General features: G+C 31.9%; 1 protein-coding gene across 1 annotated transcript; it reads right to left on the reverse strand.

The window, feature by feature from the left end:
* On the reverse strand, nt 1-5,443 carry LOC116030918 (glucomannan 4-beta-mannosyltransferase 9-like). The gene is made up of 9 exons (XM_031273285.1): nt 4,976-5,443; nt 2,715-2,813; nt 2,350-2,602; nt 1,679-1,789; nt 1,443-1,579; nt 1,197-1,310; nt 903-1,102; nt 609-803; nt 1-474 (listed from the first exon to the last, which is right to left on the reverse strand). The coding sequence occupies exons 1-9, from the start codon at nt 5,291-5,293 to the stop codon at nt 312-314; spliced, it is 1,590 nt and encodes a 529-aa protein (XP_031129145.1). The 5' UTR covers nt 5,294-5,443; the 3' UTR covers nt 1-311.
* Between the last annotated feature and the right edge of the window lie 14,315 nt (nt 5,444-19,758).

Consider the following 19,758-nt stretch of genomic DNA (forward strand, 5'->3'; position numbering starts at 1 on the left):
TAGCCTAAGGAACAAATGTTTTCACTATTCAAAATGGGCAAGCCAAAGAATAGCCTAAGGAACAAATATTTTCACAACCCCATGAAATACTGAGGGGCAAGGTGAAATAGAATAGTAAATGAGTTACTACTTACAACTAAGCTACATACTATCAATGTGCTTTAGAAGCAATGGATACCTTTTCCTAAACTTCCTTTCCCCCTACATATTCCCCTAATAAATGGGTTTACAAGTTTTTGGAGCAAGAGCTCTGACAAAAAATGAACAAAATTGCAGAGATCACATCTCAATTTCTTACAGTTACTTAGTTGCTAAGAGCTTGGAACAAATGTGCCAACATATCCGAACCCCGCTATAAAGAAAGCGATTGCTTGAAGTAAGACGTACCAACAATATTGTCGCTTCCCAAAAACAAGATCATAGCTTCCACAAATTAAGAGATACACGCCCATTGCTAGCTCTAAAAAGTACATTCTGCAAAGACAAAAAATTGATTGTGTGAAGGAGAGAAACAACTATGGACTAACAAAAAGAAACAACCTTAGTTTTAAGTGCCTATGAACTCCTCCTGTCCTAGCTTACAAAAATGTCATGACAAGAAATTTTACCTTTCTGTAATCTTGAAACGAGGTTTTGTAGGAGCTTCTGTTGCTGCTTTCAACTTTGGAGCTTCCCCTAATTTCTCAGTGACAACCCATTCATTCACTCTGCCTATCCCCAACAAGCCCGCGAAGGTAGCCTTAGCTCGATGTACTGCCATAACATTCTCAAACAGGATCCAAAACGCCAACAAGTGAAATGACCTGATACCAAATTCAGAGACGTTTTTTAACTCAACTAAAAACGCTTAATAAGTTGATAGTGAAATTATGCTCAACAAAGATAAAGAGAGAAAACCCGACCTTGGAGTTGCAACGATGTTGAGAATGGTGACGATGGATGGAATGTAAACAGTTCCCCATTTCGGAACATCAACATCAGGCACCAAACAAGTTGCAGGCAATATTACACAGTAAAACACGAAAGTTCCAACATGGGCTATGACCTTTCTTACAAAGAAGAAGCTGTATATTATATAAATCTTCTTCCAGAAATTTACGTTCTGTAGAGTGTAGATCAAGAAAAGACAAATCAAACGAGGGAAGAACAATACTCAATTGCAGTTAAGATATGACAAGAGAGTTGCGGGAATTAACCTTATTTCTCAGTATCTCCACAAACATTTTTCTAAAAAGATTTGCAGGGCCACATGACCATCTATGTTGTTGAAACCTTAGTGCCTTAAATGTACTAGGTAATTCACTTTTCACCTAAGAAGAAAGCCAAGGTAAGCAAGATGAATTCATATACAATCGGCAAGGTTTTTACATGAATTACGCTTTATGCAATATAATATGCCTTACAGGTTACAAAGCTTAGTAGTCAAGAAAGTTTAAACTTACCCTGAGAGAAGCTAGGTATAAAAATTTCCAGCCCTTGAGACTAGCACGAACAGCCAAGTCCATATCCTCAACAGTTGTCCGGTGATTCCATCCTCCTGCCTCGTCGATTGCAGCAATTCTCCAAACGCCCGCTGTACCTGCATTTCAAAATCCAGTTGCTAAAGGATGGCAATGCGTTTCAAGTGGATCGAGAGATCTACATTTAAGCGTTGTTAAGTAAATGAAAGGGAGTGTACCATTGAAGGAGAAAAAGGCGTAGGCCGAAGAGCCAACTTCTTGCTCCACAGTGAAATGAAAATTCAAAGACATTTCTTGCATTCTTGTCATCAAGCATTCATCAGCATTCACTGCAAATTCACCCACCACACCATCAACTCAACCTATATGCATGTCACAAACATAATATAATTAATGTTTTCTTTTATATGAACAGTGTGAAGAACCAATTCTACTTTGGTCCCTCCAACATAATGACAAATCAATTCTTAGTTGAATTCCTACAAGTTGAGGACAACCACCATGCTGAAAAGTTGAATGGAATATGTCCTTCAACTGATGGAAATTGAACAAAATAGTATATGAACTATTAAAAGTCATAACTCTATTGCAATTTGACTCCTATTCCATGTCTGATTAGCATGTGTTTTTGGTTAAAATCACATCTGGATGTGTGTTTTTTTTTTTTGCCAATGGAGATTCATAGTTCGGTTTCTTGAAAGACAAAAATTGAAACTTTTTTGTAAAGTTAAGATGTATTTTAAAACGGTTGAAAGATAGAAGTAAAACAACTAGAGCTACATAATTGAAGGATTAAAAACGCATTTTTCCCTAATAAAGCCTTAGCAAAGCATCTCCATTCCTCTTAGATAAGCTCAAAAAATGCCCCAATGGATGAACAAAAACTTACCGAATTCCCAACGAGCTTGAACAAGGGCGAGGTCGGGGTTATGGACTAGAAAAGGGATGGTGCGCCTTAGGAAATCAGGTTCGGGTTGAAAATCAGCATCAAAGATTACAACATAGTCACATTCCCTCACATAAGAATGCTTCAACCCTTCACTCAGTGCTCCTGCTTTATACCCATATCTGTTGTCTCTAATCTCATACTTTATGTTTATTCCACTGCTTGCCCATTTTTGGCACTCCATCTCCACCATTTCCTATTCACCATTTCATGTTTGGAATGAAACAAACCATAGTTAAGGACCCAATACAATATAGGTGAAAGATTTACATATTTTGATGTTTCAATGCCATTTAAACTATTAGTACCTTAATAGTGGGATCTGTTGAATCATCAAGAACTTGGACTATGATTCTGTCGGAAGGCCAAGAAAGTCCACATACTGCTCCAATTGAAAGCTTATACACCTTTTTAAAACACATTTAAAAAACACAACCAAAATTGAATTAAAAACACATTTTTCCCTTCAAATTACGTTAGTCCAATTCCCAATGCAAATTGAATGCATCTGGGATTCTGGGAAGCGACCTACCCCACTGAGATACACAACTTCACCTACCAGTATCTAAACTTCCCAAGAAACAAGCATTTTTATAGTACTTATTCGCACCTACTACCCTTACTCTTGTTTTTAATGTTTCTTATTTTGTTGTCATGGAGAATTGAAAGGGACTGCTCTTATATAAAATTGATGGAATTTGGAAATATTCTAAACCGTTGTACGGAACAATGTATTAAGAGTATTTTTGTGTTCAAATAAAATGTCAACCGATTGCTCATATGCATGTAGTGTAAAATCAGTCCATAAATTATTAGATTAGATATGTAAAATAAATCCGAAAATGCGTGAATCAGCTTTTCTTTTAGTATTATTGACTATATTACAATGTAGTATATGTCTATACATACTTTTTCAACCTATTGAATCACAAAGAGTCAATGCCCTCACTGGGTTCGAATATGTGACCTCCCATTTGGTCGTGTCACAATAAAACTAGGATCAGAGATGTTCTGAAAAAAGACTAAAAGTGTATTATCATCTATAAATTTATGACCAAAATGTTTTGTCTAACACACTTTGTTTCCAATTAAAAATTTGCAAGAATCAATCCACATTTAAAGAGAGTAAAGTAAATTTTCCCTTCTGAACAATAAAATTAGTTATTTTTTGTTATCAATCAATTTTTTTTTAAATCTCCTTACATAACTTCAAACCAAAAAGACTTTGGCCTTGTTTGATAAATAATCAGCCTATCAGCAAATTTTGGCTTATTTGATCACTATTAGTTATTTGACTTGGTTAAAAAATCAATATAAGTGTTTGGTTAATAAGCATTTTGTAACTCCAAAATGCTAAAATTCAAAAGGCTACTCAAAGCAGCCTTTTCAATTAGCTTTTTGAGAAAAGAAATTATACCAAACAGCTATCAGCTAACAGCTAATTTATCAAACAACTTTTTACAATCAGCTAATGTTATCAACAAATCATATCTTCTAACCCAAATAGCCAACCTAATCAGCTAACAGCCATTTACTAGGCGCTTACCAAATTATAATTCGCACATTTTCTATAATTCTAATTAACAATTCCCATCAAGCCGAACTAAAAACATTACTTCAACAATAACTGAACACTAATTTTACATCGTTAATAACTTTAGAACTAATCATATATCTATTAAATTAAATAAAAAAAATAGAACTAATCACATATCACCAGTATAATTTATAGACAAAAGAAAAAAACAATTTCCCATATATATATATATAGAGACCCACATGCCCGTAAGGGTAGCCTGAGTGGCAAGACCAAGACGCTCGCGGCCGTGAGGTCCTGAGTTCGAAACCGTCTGCCACCCGGGTTTGAGCCGGTCAGCTATGGGCAACCTAGGCTGGTTGGTTAACCTCCTTGTGGTCCTTTGCCGGCTAGGATCACAGGGCGAGGGTTTACTCACATACTCATACTCGGAAGAGGAGTGGGGTTTGCCTCGATAAACCCAATATATAGTGAGACCCACCGTTGCTTATGAAACAAGTGTACTTCCCATACCACCAAATGTTACAATCAATTATACTTTGGGGCTCACCAATATCACTGATTGGCAAACCCCACTTATGTCCAAACCAAAGGGACCCCATCCTTGAACCCCCATTCATTTGCCAAAAATTTAAAAAGAATGTGACTCGTTAAAAATTAATAACTTTTCGCCTTAATAATTACTCCGTAATTACTTTTTTTTTTGTATTATTGAGTCTTATTACAAGGTATAATCTATTCTATACTTTTTGTTGCAACCCAAAGAATTAATATCCCTGTCCCTCAAACAGAGTCACAAGGTGCCATATGAGCACAAGTGCTTGGAGCTAATTGTATTTATTGAAACAGGAGGGAAAAGTGGAAAACAAATACTAACTCCTAAAAAACTAAATATTATATCTCCGAAATTGCAACTAAATATCTAATCCATTAATTAAGTGATATTTATAGAATATTTTCTGTAATAAAATTATAAATTTATTGAATGAGAAGAGAAAAACAAATTTTTCACTGGCAGAGGAGAACGCATACCTCTTTCTCGTTATACATTGGGATCTGAACCAGAACCCTAGGGAAAGAAGCGTTTCCGAGCTCGGCATCCTCCTCTAATGGCTGCCATTTGAACCGTTTCTCCGGCGTCCGGCGGAACAGCTTGACGACGGTTATCACGACGCCCATATACACCCACTCGACGAACAACAGAGTCGTCATCACGAAGCAGATGAGCACAGCAATGTTGAGGATTTGAGCTATCAATGGCACTTTAAAGGCCTTAATCTCCCCCCATATCAGCACCAACTGCTCCCACACGAAATCGCCGGCATCGGAAATCGCGCCGGAGAGATTCATCGCAGTTAGTCTGCTCTAATCGGACGGCGCATTCAGTGCAGAAGAGACTATAGCAGCGAGGTTTAACAGTGTAGAGTGGGGTATAAGGAAGAGAGAGAGAGAGAGAGGGGGGCAAGGAAGGAATAATGGAGGAAATAGACAGAGAGAGAAGACGAGAGGAGTCAATAAAAAATAAAAACCATTTTTGACTTCTTATATTAGTGTCTTGGTGAATGGTGATTGGTCTGTCAAGCAAACTTTATGACTGGGTACTTTATATAGGCTTATTTGATTTTTTTTATATATATTATTAACCCTGTTACCTATAGCATATGTTTATATACTTTCTCAATTTATTAAAGTCCAAAGAGTCAATAAAATTATTTTATTATCATATTCAAACTTTTTAATATACTCTTCCATTTAATTTTATTTATTCAAATTATTTATAATTTAATTTTTATAACACTAATCAAAAATACAATTTTTGTTACTTATAAGAGAAAAAGTAATACATTTTTCATAATAAGTAATGTTGACAAGTGCCTCTCACTTATAAGGGCAAATATAATACTTTTGAGGAAAAATATAATACTTTTAAATCGATATGTAAAAGTATTGTATTTTCCCTTAAAAGTATTACTTACCCTAATAAGTAACAAAATTTTTATTCCTGATTAGTATTACATTTGAGCATAAAAGTATGACATTTGTGTATATAAGTGTTACATTTGCATCTTGACCCGACTCGTCTCATGGTGAGACGGTCTCATACAAGTTTTTGCCTTATTTTTTAATTACATGAAATACAAATACTCAATTACTCATAAAAAATGGAGTGGGGGAGTATTATTCTATGAAAACTATAATTAGGTATCACATGAAATGATATCTGATCTTAACATATAATAACTTTTTGAGACATCATTAATTTTTTAAATTACAAATATAAGCAACTTTAATTATTTCCTAATTTGGGTTATCAAACATTCAAACCCCACTCCCTTTATTAATTCCTTTTCTTCCTTGCAAATTGCAATCCCTCATGCACACTAATCTCTCATAACTCCATTATCTTATGATCCGTTAAAAGGGATAATGTCTTTAAATATATATATATATATATATATATATATATATTTCAAACTTAAAAATTTATCATAATTATAAAATTAACTTCATACTTTTTTTAATTAAAATATCAACCATCAAGGAACCTTGCGCAGGAATGTGCGGTCCAATGGTATGTTCATACCAAATTTAAAACAAAGAAAAATGCAACACACGCCCGCGGGGGCAACCATATAATGCCCCGTAAGAACGCGTTTACTTCTCTTTTTTTATTGCTTTGACAAAAACCTTCATTTGCAGGAAAATAATTTGCTCAAAATCTTCATATCTCATTAGTTAAAAACCAGCACACTAGTTTTTTACTGTACCAAAAACCATCAAAGATCCCCTATTGGGGTTGGTCTTATATTTATGATTGTAATATGTATTATTGATGTATAATCAATTAGAGTAAATAACAAAAATAATTCCTCAACTATTGTGCTTTTACCATTATTGTAGTTCTGGATTCTAATTTCAGTAAGAATGTTCTTAACTATAAAATTTTGTATACATTTATAATTCTGCATGACTAAAATAAGTAAAAATTTGACAAAAGTACAAAATAACTACATTCGAAGTTAAAATATGTACAAATTTGATAGTTAATAGCATTATTATATGAAATTAAAATTTGGGAGTTCAAATTTGATAATAACATTATTTGATAGTTAATAGCATTATTATATGAAATTAAAAATTGAGGGTTCATTTCAATAATTTATGCAATTGATTACTTTTAATGTCGCAATATGAATTATTTTGTAATTGAATAATTATGGACCATTTTACGTATGCGAAACTACGAAAGTGCCAAAAAGGAGCGGACCCAATGTTGCTTTTTGTCTTTAAAGCACAAAAGGTTGTGAGGGGCATAAATGTTGTGTTGCTCGCTGAAGTAAAATGGAAATTTTACCTGCAACCTGTTGGGAGTGTTGGGCAGGTAAAACACTAAAAAAATAAAATAAAAAAATAATACCAAATTATATTTATATTACTTAACATGGTGGCCGCCTGGCCGGTCAATGGTTGTTACCTATAGGGATTTCATTCGGTTAATAACATAATTGAATTAACAAAATTTATAAAGTGGTATTTGATAAATAGCTATTAGCGGATTGAGTTAGCAGCGGGTTTGACTAGCTGATAGAATTAAATTTTTTTTTTTGAGTTCTATTGACTCGGTTACAATGTATTAATTGGTTATAGACAAATGTTTGATAAAATAGTTGATAGTTGATTACATGCAAAATAATTTTTAAGGGGATGTTTGGTTGGATGGAAAACATTTTCCATGAAAAATGTTTTCCTAAAAGGGGAGGAAAATATTGTTTTATGTTGTTTGGTTGGATAGAAAACATTTTCCATTGGAAAATCAATTCATTGCAAAGAGGTGGGAGTTTGTTTTTCCTAAGACTTGGGAAAAAAATAACATGATTGGACTATTTTACCATTATAAAAGTTTCTTAATTACATAGGCACCTATTTATTCATTCATCTTTTTAGGGGCATATTGATCTTTATATTCATAATTCCTTACCATTCCAAACCCAACTAAACAATGAAATTCATATTTCCAGTAATTTATTTTCCACTAACCCAAACAATGAAATCTATTTTCCTGATAATTTGTTTTCCATAGAATTTGATTTCCATTTCCTTCAAATATTTTCCAGCGAACCAAACATGTTGTAAGGGCATAATTTATTTTCTCAAAAAGTTGATCGAAAAAAGTTGTTTTGAGCAGCTTTTTGAATTTTAGCGTTTTTGAGCAATAAGTTGTTACAACAAGCTAATTAACCAAACACTCGTATTGGTTGTTTAACTAAGTCAAACAGGTAATAATGGTCAAATAAGTCAAAATTGGCTGATAAACTAACTATGTTACCAAACAGAACCATGTTTTAACTGTTTTTTTTATAGTACTACTGACTCTGTTACAATGTAGTACAGAACCATGTTTTAACTGTTCTTTTTTATAGTACTACTACTGACTCTGTTACAATGTAGTATATGTTGATACCTACTTTCTCAACCTTTTTTTATAGTACTACTGACTCTGTTACAATGTAGTATATGTTGATACCTACTTTCTCAACCTATAGTATATGTTCACATCTACTTTGTTCATACCTACTTTCTCAACCTATAGTATATGTTCATAGCTACTTTCTCAACCAAGTGAAGCACAAATAGTCAGCTACTTTCTCAACCAACTGAAGCACAAATAGTCAACAACCTCTACTGAGACTCGAACCCACTCCCTTCCAAGAGTCAGAGTCAAAATGTTTTAATTTTTTGAGTACTATTCATTTTGTTACAATGTAGTATATGTTCATAGCTACTTTCTCAACCAAATGAAGCATAAAAAAACAATATCGCCAACACAAAGGCTTGAACTTACTCCCTCCCATATGGAGGTGCAACCGGGTGCCACTAGACCACAATGTTTTTGGCAAAAATTTTTTTAATGATAATTGAACAAAACTTCATATTTTTAAAGTAATCAAATCAAAATATTTTTGGTTATCTGGAATATTTTAGTAAAATTAAAAAATTTTAAAAATTATAAATGAAAATTTTCAGTCCATAGTTTTACAACACAAAATAGTTATTACATCAATATATAACTGAAAAAAATTGAAATAGTAGTATAATTGTATGGTTTATAAATTTATAAAAAAAAAAAAACACACACACACACACAAACACATTAATAATTCGGCTAATAGACAATTCCGAACCGAATAACCAAAATTTTTTAAAAAACATTAACCGTTAATCGAAAAAAAATATTTTGATTAAAAACGGTATGTTTGATTGGTTAACCGAAATTTTTATCTTTCATTGGTTAACTAGTTTCTTATCGAATTGTATACACATACTTATTGGTCAAATTATTTTCTTTTTAAAAAATTTTTTTTTTTCTCTTTCATCCAATTAGTGATGAACTTATGGGAAGAGGATATACTACTAGGTGAACACCCCGGTGTTTTTCCTACACCAACACAGCGTTGAAGTTCAAAGTTTTTATTATTGATCTCTGTGCGTTTTATATGTTGTTTAGTTCAAATAATATTTAGAGTTAATTCAAATCATTTACAATTTAATTATTATTTTGTTTAATTTAGAGTTAATAACTAAAATTTGTATATTTAAATGCCAGATTTAAAAGATCTAATAAACATAATAGATCAAACATATTTAAAAATTATAATGAAATGTTAAAGAGAATAAGTGAAAAAGATAGATTGACAATCTGGAATAAGTATGACAAATAAAATAAAATAATGATCGTAGATAGTTTCTAATTATACTGCATTGTGTTAAACCCTAACGGGGCGTTTGGTTGGAGGGAGGGAATTAGGTGGGAAAAGAATTGTAATTCCATGGAAAAAGAATAATGCGGGAATAAAGTGGGAGTTTAAATTCCAGTGTTTGGTATGCAGGAATAAAATTACTGGGAATTCCAATTCCAATGTTTGATATACATTGGAATTGAGAGGGAATAAGTTGTATAAAGTCCAAAATGTCCATTGTTGTTGTTCTTATTATTTTTCTTAAATAACAAGTATCTATTGGACCCATTTGCATATTCAAACCCCAAAAAAATATAACATATTAGGGTCACTCTTGTGTGAGACCGTCTCATGAATCCTTATTCGTAATACGGGTCGGGTCGGGTCAAAGCACCATGCAAATGTCATACTTATATGTGCAAATCTCTTACTTATATGCTCAAATATAACACTAATCAAAAATACAATTTTTGTTACTTATAAGAGAAAAAGTAATACATTGTTCATAATAAGTAATGTTGACAAGTGCCTCTCACTTATAAGGGCAAATATAATACTTTTGAGGAAAAATGTAATACTTTTAAATCGAAATGTAAAAATATTGTATTTTCCCTTAAAAGTATTACATTTACCCTAATAATAACAAAAATTTTATTCCTGATCAGTATTACATTTGAGCATATAAGTATGGCATTTGTGCATATAAGTGTTATATTTGCATCTTGACCCGACCCGTCTCATGGTGAGACGGTCTCACACAAGTTTTTGCCAACATATTAAATTCAAAAGCACTCATCTACCGTATCTCTTGAACTAAAAAAACACAAGCATTTGATTTGGGTAGTCAAAAATTTTGAAGAGTTATGCATATAAAGAATTCAAAGGAATATACACGAAAGTTGTTGTATATAAATAGGGCCGGTTTTTTGATTTGCGGGGCCCTGTTCTAGTAACTAAGTAAAGCCCTATCAAAGTAAAAATAAACTGCGAATTGAAAAAAATTGCAAAGAGAAAAATACAAAAAAAAAAACTTAATTTTGGGCTAATATAATAGGCCAGGGCTGGACTAGGGCCCCCAAAATTTTGGGACCCTGTGTGGTTGCACGTCTTGCACGCCCTAAAATCCGGCCCTATATATAAATAATGCATATAAAGAATGCAAATTTTGAATAGTTGCTGCATATAAATATTTAAAGGAACATACACAAATGGAAGTCGAAGAATAATACACTCTATAATTTTGAAGGGAATGTTAGACATCAATTTTAGGTTAAAATAAGGGAGGGATAATTTTGTCTCAGTGTTATATTTTTTTGTTCCTAAAATCCATGGAATTAAAATCCAATTGCAATTCCAGAATTGCAATTCCCTCCAACTAAATGAAGGAATTTAGTTGCCTTCGGAATTAGGTGAGAATTTAGTGGGAAAGGAATTGTAATTCCCTCCAACCAAACACCCCGTAAAAGTAGTTCAAAGCCATTTTAAAAAGATTCATGCAACGCTCTTTTACAAAAATCATTACATAATATTTTCATAGTTTCATTATTTTAGAAAATCATGGTGATGTTGCCTATTCACATACAAGTATCAACAAAAAATATTTAAATTATTAATATTTTATTTTTTAAATGGTTTCAATTTTATTTATTTATAGTCAAATTAAATAGAAAAATCAATAGATAAATTTGACAAAAAAATTGTATATTCAAGTTATTATATGTTTTGAGATAACGTATCATAATAATTCTAAAATATGTGTACTTGCCTATAATCTACCATCAGGAACCAACTAAGTTGCTCTTGTGTGTTGCATATGATGAGATTCTTGACCAGATTGGTTTCAAGATGTGAATTGCGATTTCAAATTTTTCTAAACAAATTGAAAGTGTTTAATTTCATAATAGAAAACAAACTCTTTTGTAAACAATGTAAAAGATAATGGAACTCCGTTGATATTAACTCTTGTTAAAACCTTAAAATGTATTAACAAGAATTTGTATAACCCTAGCCGGCTTGTACGGAGGACAAAAAATGATCATTGCACAATAATACTAGGACCAAAAGGGATGTTATAAAAAAGAAGCACTAAAAGTGGACTGACACCTAAGACCAAAAATGAAATTAGCTCATTAATTTACCTTCTTGTATAAACAATGTAAAAGATAATGTACATAGAGTAAATCATGCCTTGTAACCCTAGTCGGCTAAAGACCATCAAGAAGGTATATCAACCTAAGTTGTCCATATATAATTGACCGACTCAAACCAATAAAGTCAATAGGTCGCTCCCGTTAGGAGCCGCACTTGTATCAAATATAATTATCCTTTACAAAAATGAAACGGAAAGAATATGTTTTACAATTGCTGCAGCTTAATGTCCATTCATGATAAAGAGGGTAGATATTGGCTCTGTTTGGCAGAGCTTATTTAGGAGCTTATAGCTTATTTTAAGCTACTAATAAGCTATAAGCTCTGTTTGGTAATGTTATCAAAATAAGCTAGTAGCTTAAAATAAGAGCTTATTTTGAAACGCTACTTGGGGTAGCTTTTCAAAATAAGCTAGTAGCTTTTTAACTTTTTTCCATCTTTATCCTTACTATTTTAAATAAATGACATTCTTTACCCCTCTCAATTAAAACCCTTTTGACATTTTATTTTCATTATGTTTGGTTGTAATTTCAGTTTGATATTTATGTTTGAACATTAATTTTTGTATGAACTAATCTTATAAATTATAAATATTTTTTTTATTTTATATATTTTCAAATATATGTTCTTACTTTATATTTTATTTAAATATATTGATTTCATTATTTTATATTAATATATAAACAAACCTATTTAAATTTAAAATTATTTAAATTGTATGAAGATGTCCTTTTTAGTCTTTTTACATTTATCAACTTATCAAAAAGCTAATTTTACCAAACACTTTTAAGCATAACAGCTCTTCAGATTTCAACTTCAAGCTTATAGCTTTTTCAATTTTGAGCTACTTTTCAGCTTTCAGCTACCTTTTCAGCTAGGTTTGCCAAACATATTCATTACAACTTAAAAATATTAATAAATACATTACATATATATATGCTTTTCAAAACTTTCTTTTACTATATAGTACTACCTCCGTCCCATTTTGTTTGTCTGATTCGGTTAACGAGGCTTGACTGAAGTTATTTTTAATTCAATTNGCTTTCAGCTACCTTTTCAGCTAGGTTTGCCAAACATATTCATTACAACTTAAAAATATTAATAAATACATTACATATATATATGCTTTTCAAAACTTTCTTTTACTATATAGTACTACCTCCGTCCCATTTTGTTTGTCTGATTCGGTTAACGAGGCTTGACTGAAGTTATTTTTAATTCAATTTTTCATAATATTAAATTTAGTATTAGTATATAAAATTTATATATTTAGAAACTACATTAAAAGTACTATTAAACACAAAAAATCAAATTTAAAAATAATTAAAAATTACTAAAGAAAATAAGTAATGAAGAAAGTGTTGGTTTGACCAATGAATAATAAACATGACAGGTAAAATGGGACAGATGGAGTATATAGTAAGGAAAGATGTAGTTGTACTGATAGCTAAGTAGGGCTCTGGTTGGCAGAGCTTATTTAGGAGCTTATAACTTATTTTAAGCTACTAATAAGCTATAAGCTCTGTTTGGTAATGTTCTCAAAATAAGCTAGTAGTTAAAAATAAGAGCTTATTTTTAGACGCTACTTGGGGTAGCTTTTCAAAAATAAGCTGGTAGCTTTTTAACTTTTTTCAATCTTTATCCTTATTATTTTAAATAAATGACATCCTTTACCCCTCTCAATTAAAACCCCTTTGGCATTTTCTTTTCATTATGTTTGGTTGTAATTTCAGTTTGACATTTGTGTTTGAACATTAATTTTTGTATGAACTAATCTTATAAATTATAAACATTTTTTTTTACTTTATATATTTTCAAATATATGTTCTTACTTAATATTTTATTTAAATATATTAATTTCATTATTTTATATTTTAATATATAAACAAACCTATTTAAATTTAAAATTATTTAAATTGTATGAAGATGTCCTTTTTAGTCTTTTTACATTTATCAGCTTATCAAAAAGTTAATTTTACCAAACACTTTTAAGCATAATAGCTAGCTTAACAGCTTTTCAGATTTCAGTTACTTTTCAACTTTCAGTTACTTTTCTAGCTAGGTTTGCCAAAGATAGCTAGCCTAGGTAAGCAATAAATAAGTAGCGGTAATTTGGATATGATACATTGACACATAAGTAAGTAGCAGTCGAGATAATTAGGCAGAAGGTTTTGGGTAAAATAAAAAAGTAATGGTAATTGAGGCATAGTAATAAGTGAAACTATAAATAAATTTGTATTTGAAAAATTTAGAAAACAATAGCAAATATTTTGTTTAAAAATTCTTTGTTAAGTTAAAAAATTAAAAATTTCGAATTTGAAAAAATGTTGATTTTGAATTTTTTATTTTCTATTTTCAAATTTTCTTAAAAAATATTTAAAAATTCTTAAACTATTAAATAAGCATAAAGCCTCCTTGGATACTGAAACTTAAAAGTATTCTGGAAAAAAGTACTGTAGTATAGTACTAAAAAGCATGATTATATAATACGGAGTATATATTTTGAGATTGGATATTATTAAAGACAAATTGCACGTTTTATTCACTGACCATAAGAGGTTGTACAAAATCAGCCATCCACTCAATTACTCAAACTCCCCACGTGTTAATGTGTACATATATGCAGATTATTATCTGTGGTTTAATATTTTTAACTTTTTAGAATGTGATACATAATGACATTACTTTTTTTTTTTTAATGTTATATACAAGTACATAATTAATCAGGTGAGAACCTGTGAACAAATCTAAACCATTGATTTAGTAGATCTAACGGTTGAAACTAAACAAAATTTTGTAATATTTATGAAAATAAATGCTCATTTTAAAAATTTATAATATTTATAAAAATGACCCCGCATATTTTTTACTTAATTTTTCATCCATCAAATCTTACAGATCAATGGTTTGAATTTGTCCATAATTTCTCATGGGGAGTGGTTCTCTTAGGATTCTATATATATCTACAAACCTAATAATCTACATACATACAAACCTAATAAACCAATAAAGTTAGGCCACTAACGGAAACTAAAAATGTTGGTGTAATTGTTTGTTGAAATGAATGATTCATATTAGTTTGATTTTAGTATTTTTTTAAATTATTTTTGATATTTTACCATATATTATATCATTACTTTGCCACTGCATTCTGTTAGTTTAAACTTTAGTAATGGAATATTCCATTGACTATTTATTATTGTTAACTTACTCATTGATTTTTATAAGGAACGTCTCAGGTGCAAACCTAATCCCAATCAAAATTAACATAATTGTTAAACATATACTATGAATATGTTAGAGTATATTAAAAAAAATACAAAATACAATTTGACATGAACTTTAGTTTGGTCAATTAATTAGAATAATGCATTGGACATTAATAAAATGGTACACCTAATTTACAATATATATTCAATATAGTTGAAGCATGGATCATACCAATTAATAGGATTTTATATTAATTGGACATACATTTAAATATATAAATTTACAAATTCATTGTATAACTTAAATAAAATATTCTCCATCCCCGTCGGGGAGCAGGGTGGAGTCGAGGAGCATGCAAGAGTGAATTCGGAGGCGAGGACGGAGACCCCATTCTACACTCCGCTGCTGTCCCACCTCGTTGCTATCCCTAATTTAAAATTCACTTTTTAGGCATTATTTAATTATATCTTTCCTATCTCTAAGCACGCGGCTGCAGAGGAACAACAAAACAAGAATTACAGTTGGCCTACACTGTGAACTGTGAATGCCTAACTTAACTATACTATTATTTAAAAAATATATATATATAACTATACTATAATACAGCAACACAGTATCTACATTGATTTATAGGAAGATGCCGAAGAATCTATCGAGGAATATATTATATACTGGCTGTGAACTCCCCTCGAAAAACAAATTATTTTTGGTCAATTTAGTTCTCATATTGACTTCATATATTTAAGAAATAATGCTCTAATAGCACGTTTGATTCACTACTGAAAGAATTTAGAGGGAATAAGAATGATATTTAACAGGGAATGAAATAGGTAAGGAATAAAACAAAAATTGTATTTTAATGTTTGGTTCGTAAAAGGGTAATTATAGGATTCGTACATACTTGTTTGCCATGCTTACTTCTCGTCCATAAATTATAATAAACAAGTATGCATGAATCTTACAATTACCCTTTAACTTAAGAATGAAAATTGTAACTTTTGTTAAAAAATTAATATTTTAATAGGGTGATCGTCACGTCAGCATTAACCAGGGGAATATGTCAACTTTGGTTTAATTATATAATTTTAGACTTATAGGGACTTAGTTGCAGTTTATTGAGTTGTATGACTAAATTGTATTTTTGTGTGTTGTTGAGTAATCTATTAGTATTGTATACCTCAATTTGTAATTGGCAGAATTATTATGGCAAACTAGATATGTTAGATTTAGTATCAGTTAAAGTATTGATTGAAGATCTACATCTAGCAGAATAGACACTACACCAGAGCCTTTGGAAACTAGCCTGATAGGGATAAAATCCCGATCTACCGGTCTAAATGTGCGTACTGACCTTCATTCGGTTGCTGGTCTAGGTGTATGCCTAAATGCCCTGCTCGTTGCTCCGGTCAAACCAACATCCCGCCCTCGTTCGGTACCTTATTCGCCTAAAAGTCCCAGCCTATCCGGGATTCACATTCGGCTTCCGTACGTTGGACCGTCGCACGGACCGGTGCATGCTTGACACGCGTAACACATGCCACAAGGCCGGGACACTTCCCGAGGCCACCTATAAAAGGCGCATTTATTGCGAGTAGAGGGACTTTTGGCTGTTTTATCTTCTGAATAGTCAAATAGACCGGAAACATCTGACCCACTGTCACGTAAATCGGTTTCGTATAGGGTATTCATACTTGTACCCGTTTGAGTATTAATACAGATTAGTACATTCGTATTTCCGTATATTACTTTATCATAGCCATTGGAACTACACCAACTTATCAAGTACAACTGGTAGAACAGTTACGCGGTTTGAGATTATTTTACAAGAATATCCTTATCTGACTGAAAAACCTCAAGGGTAAGATAGTAATTCATTCTACAAGAAATATTTTAGGAATTACTTGACTTCCAAGGATTAGAATATTACATATACTGGTCATAGAGAGAATTCAACAGAGTTGGAGAGTTGAGATACACTTCACAAGAAATTCTCTCTATGAATGACAAAGAGAATACTCTGAGTTATCATCTTCTCAAGACATTGTTGATGATCTGAGTTTAAGAGTACTCTTGAGAAGAAGTTCTACAAACCTTTATCGATCTGCAGATCATATAGTGGTGGGTGAGTCAGCGAGACGGACAACAACAATGCGGATCTCCAAGAAGGGATTTCTTGGACTACTGATTACACGGATCTCCTCGGCTTTGTGCGGTAGGTCCAAAGGATATTGTCAAGTTCTTCTACCCATGCTCCACTAGCTACCTCTAACTTCCTTTTTAAGCCATCAACGATGGTTCTATTCGCATTCTCCACCTGACCATTTGCTTGAGGATATGAGACCGCTACCTGGCTATGCTTGATGCCCTACTCAAACAAGAACTCTAAGAATTCCCTTGCTTCAAACTGGCGCCCATTGTCCGTAATCACTTGAAGGGGGACACCGAAGCGGCATAAGATACTCTTCTCCACACACTTTTTACACCTAGCTACCGTAATGCTAGCGAGAAGCTCGACTTCTACCCATTTGATCTAAGCTCTCAACGAAAGCACCACTAATAGTAAATATGTTACCAGATTATATTAGGAAAGTGAATCGTTTATATTGCTATAGTCTCAATACAAAATGTTACGGTGTCCCCTTCTATTACAGGGTCTACTATTTATACTATGAGTGCAACGACTTTTCTGGTGAGCGTAACAGATTCCTCATAATGGCGAACCTACATTAAGTGATGGGTAATAATAATGGGCCGGGGAGCCGTTGGAGTAATTAATTATTTTCTCTCTTCAATGTGTCAGTGTAACTGCTATGTGACCGTTGGACTTCCATGTGTTTGCCTGCTTGCTTGTGGTTTCGGGTCGGGTACTTACCCAATTACCCTGTCAACAAGTAGTTCTCAAGTAGTTAAATCTGAAAGATAACTATTGAATATTGAATATTACAAATACATAAAATCACACATAATTTATACAATATCTGAATAATAATAGCATATTCAAACAAAGCAAATTCTCCAATGAGACTGTCTTACGGGTCTAAATCCGTGAGACTAGTCGAGTCATGAGATTTTGAATCTTATGATATATGACTTTATTAATATTATTTCTTATAAATTGTCTAACCCGATAACTCTTATTCACACGAGCACACAATTTACAAAACGCTACAACCACACATTTTAAGCAAGCTTTCCGCTACAAGGAAACTTATTTCCTTAACTTTGTTCTAGCTCACTTATAACTACGATTGAAAATTTGAAAAAGTCTATTCAACACCCCCCCCCCCCCTACTCTTCTAGACTTTTTAGCTTGCTCGGGACCAACACCTTAAGAGTATGAATTCTGTAACTTAAACAAATTAGTAATTGTGTCCTATGTTATGAATTTTTGTGTCTTGTGTTGTGAAATTCAATACCTATGAACACACATTATGTACCTAAATTAGGATTGAAAAATAAGTAAATATATAACATGTGTATTTGTTTTGTGTTGTGATTTCTTGTATCTTGTGTTATGAAATTCTGTACTTTATGGGTATGAATTTGTACCTCGTTTTGATCCACAATCCATAATACTATATAGACCCTGGTCCATGATATAATTATCATTTTCTTAAAGGTAGGATGGAGAAATGGTCTGAAATGTGGACTTTCTTGTGAGATAGGCTATAAAATCTAGGAATAAGGGTCAAATAGATCATTAAACTACACATAAAAATGCAATCGAACCACTCAAGCAACTTTAAAAAAACTACAATTACACCATTGAATATTCAAAAATTTTATAATTTCTCCAAATAGCAAGCTGTCTTCAAATAATGCAACTATGCAAGTAAACATCTGGCATGGCTTATTAGGTGGATATAAATTCAATCAATTCCTACATGGAAGTTAGAGTGTATAATTGATAGCCATGTTTACATTTTTACCCCTTTCTTCTTCAATTCATCCTTGACATCAAGCATCCATATCCAGCTTTAGAAGACATGGCCTTGTGGTCTAGTAGTACCGATTGCACCCTATGTGAAAAGGGTACTAAAAAAAAAGTATTTTTAAGTTGAGAAACTTGTGGAAGGAGAACAAATCCCTTTCTCTCTGTGTAATCAATGTCAATTGCCAAAGCCCACAACAAAAAGTAAAACCAAGAACTATACAGGCTAAGTTTAGTATGTCGTATGACAAATCACACTACAAAAAAATCAAATTTATCAACTGAAAATTTTATAAATAAATTATTGAAATCTATATGTATTTAATTTACTAACAAATTTTGTAAGTAAAAAACTAAAATCAGATGTAATTATTTAATCATTTAGTAAATCTATTCGTATTTTATTATTTTCTTATAGTTTAAGTCATGTGATAATTAAGAGAAAGACAAAGTATAAACCTACAAGAATCCAAATAAACAACTCAGTTGATTCCTAATTAGTAGATTCTGGACAAGGACACATAATCAAGCCTTGATAGTTGCAGTACATGTAAAGTTTCACCCAATATGATGGCCGGACTCCTTGTGAGCACTAGGGGTCTTCTCACCTCGTTGAGTCACTGTGATTTATCTTCCAGTATCGTGACAGCTTGAGTGTGGGAGCAACAACATAACGGATTAAAAGGAAATTAAATAATCTCCAAGAGTCACGTGAACCACAACTGCTCCCAATTCATACATACATACATACATATAACCTATACAAGTATACAAGTCTATCTAGCATA

The sequence above is a fragment of the Ipomoea triloba genome, chromosome 9, assembly GCF_003576645.1.
Source record: "Ipomoea triloba cultivar NCNSP0323 chromosome 9, ASM357664v1".
Classification (NCBI taxonomy): domain Eukaryota; kingdom Viridiplantae; phylum Streptophyta; class Magnoliopsida; order Solanales; family Convolvulaceae; genus Ipomoea; species Ipomoea triloba.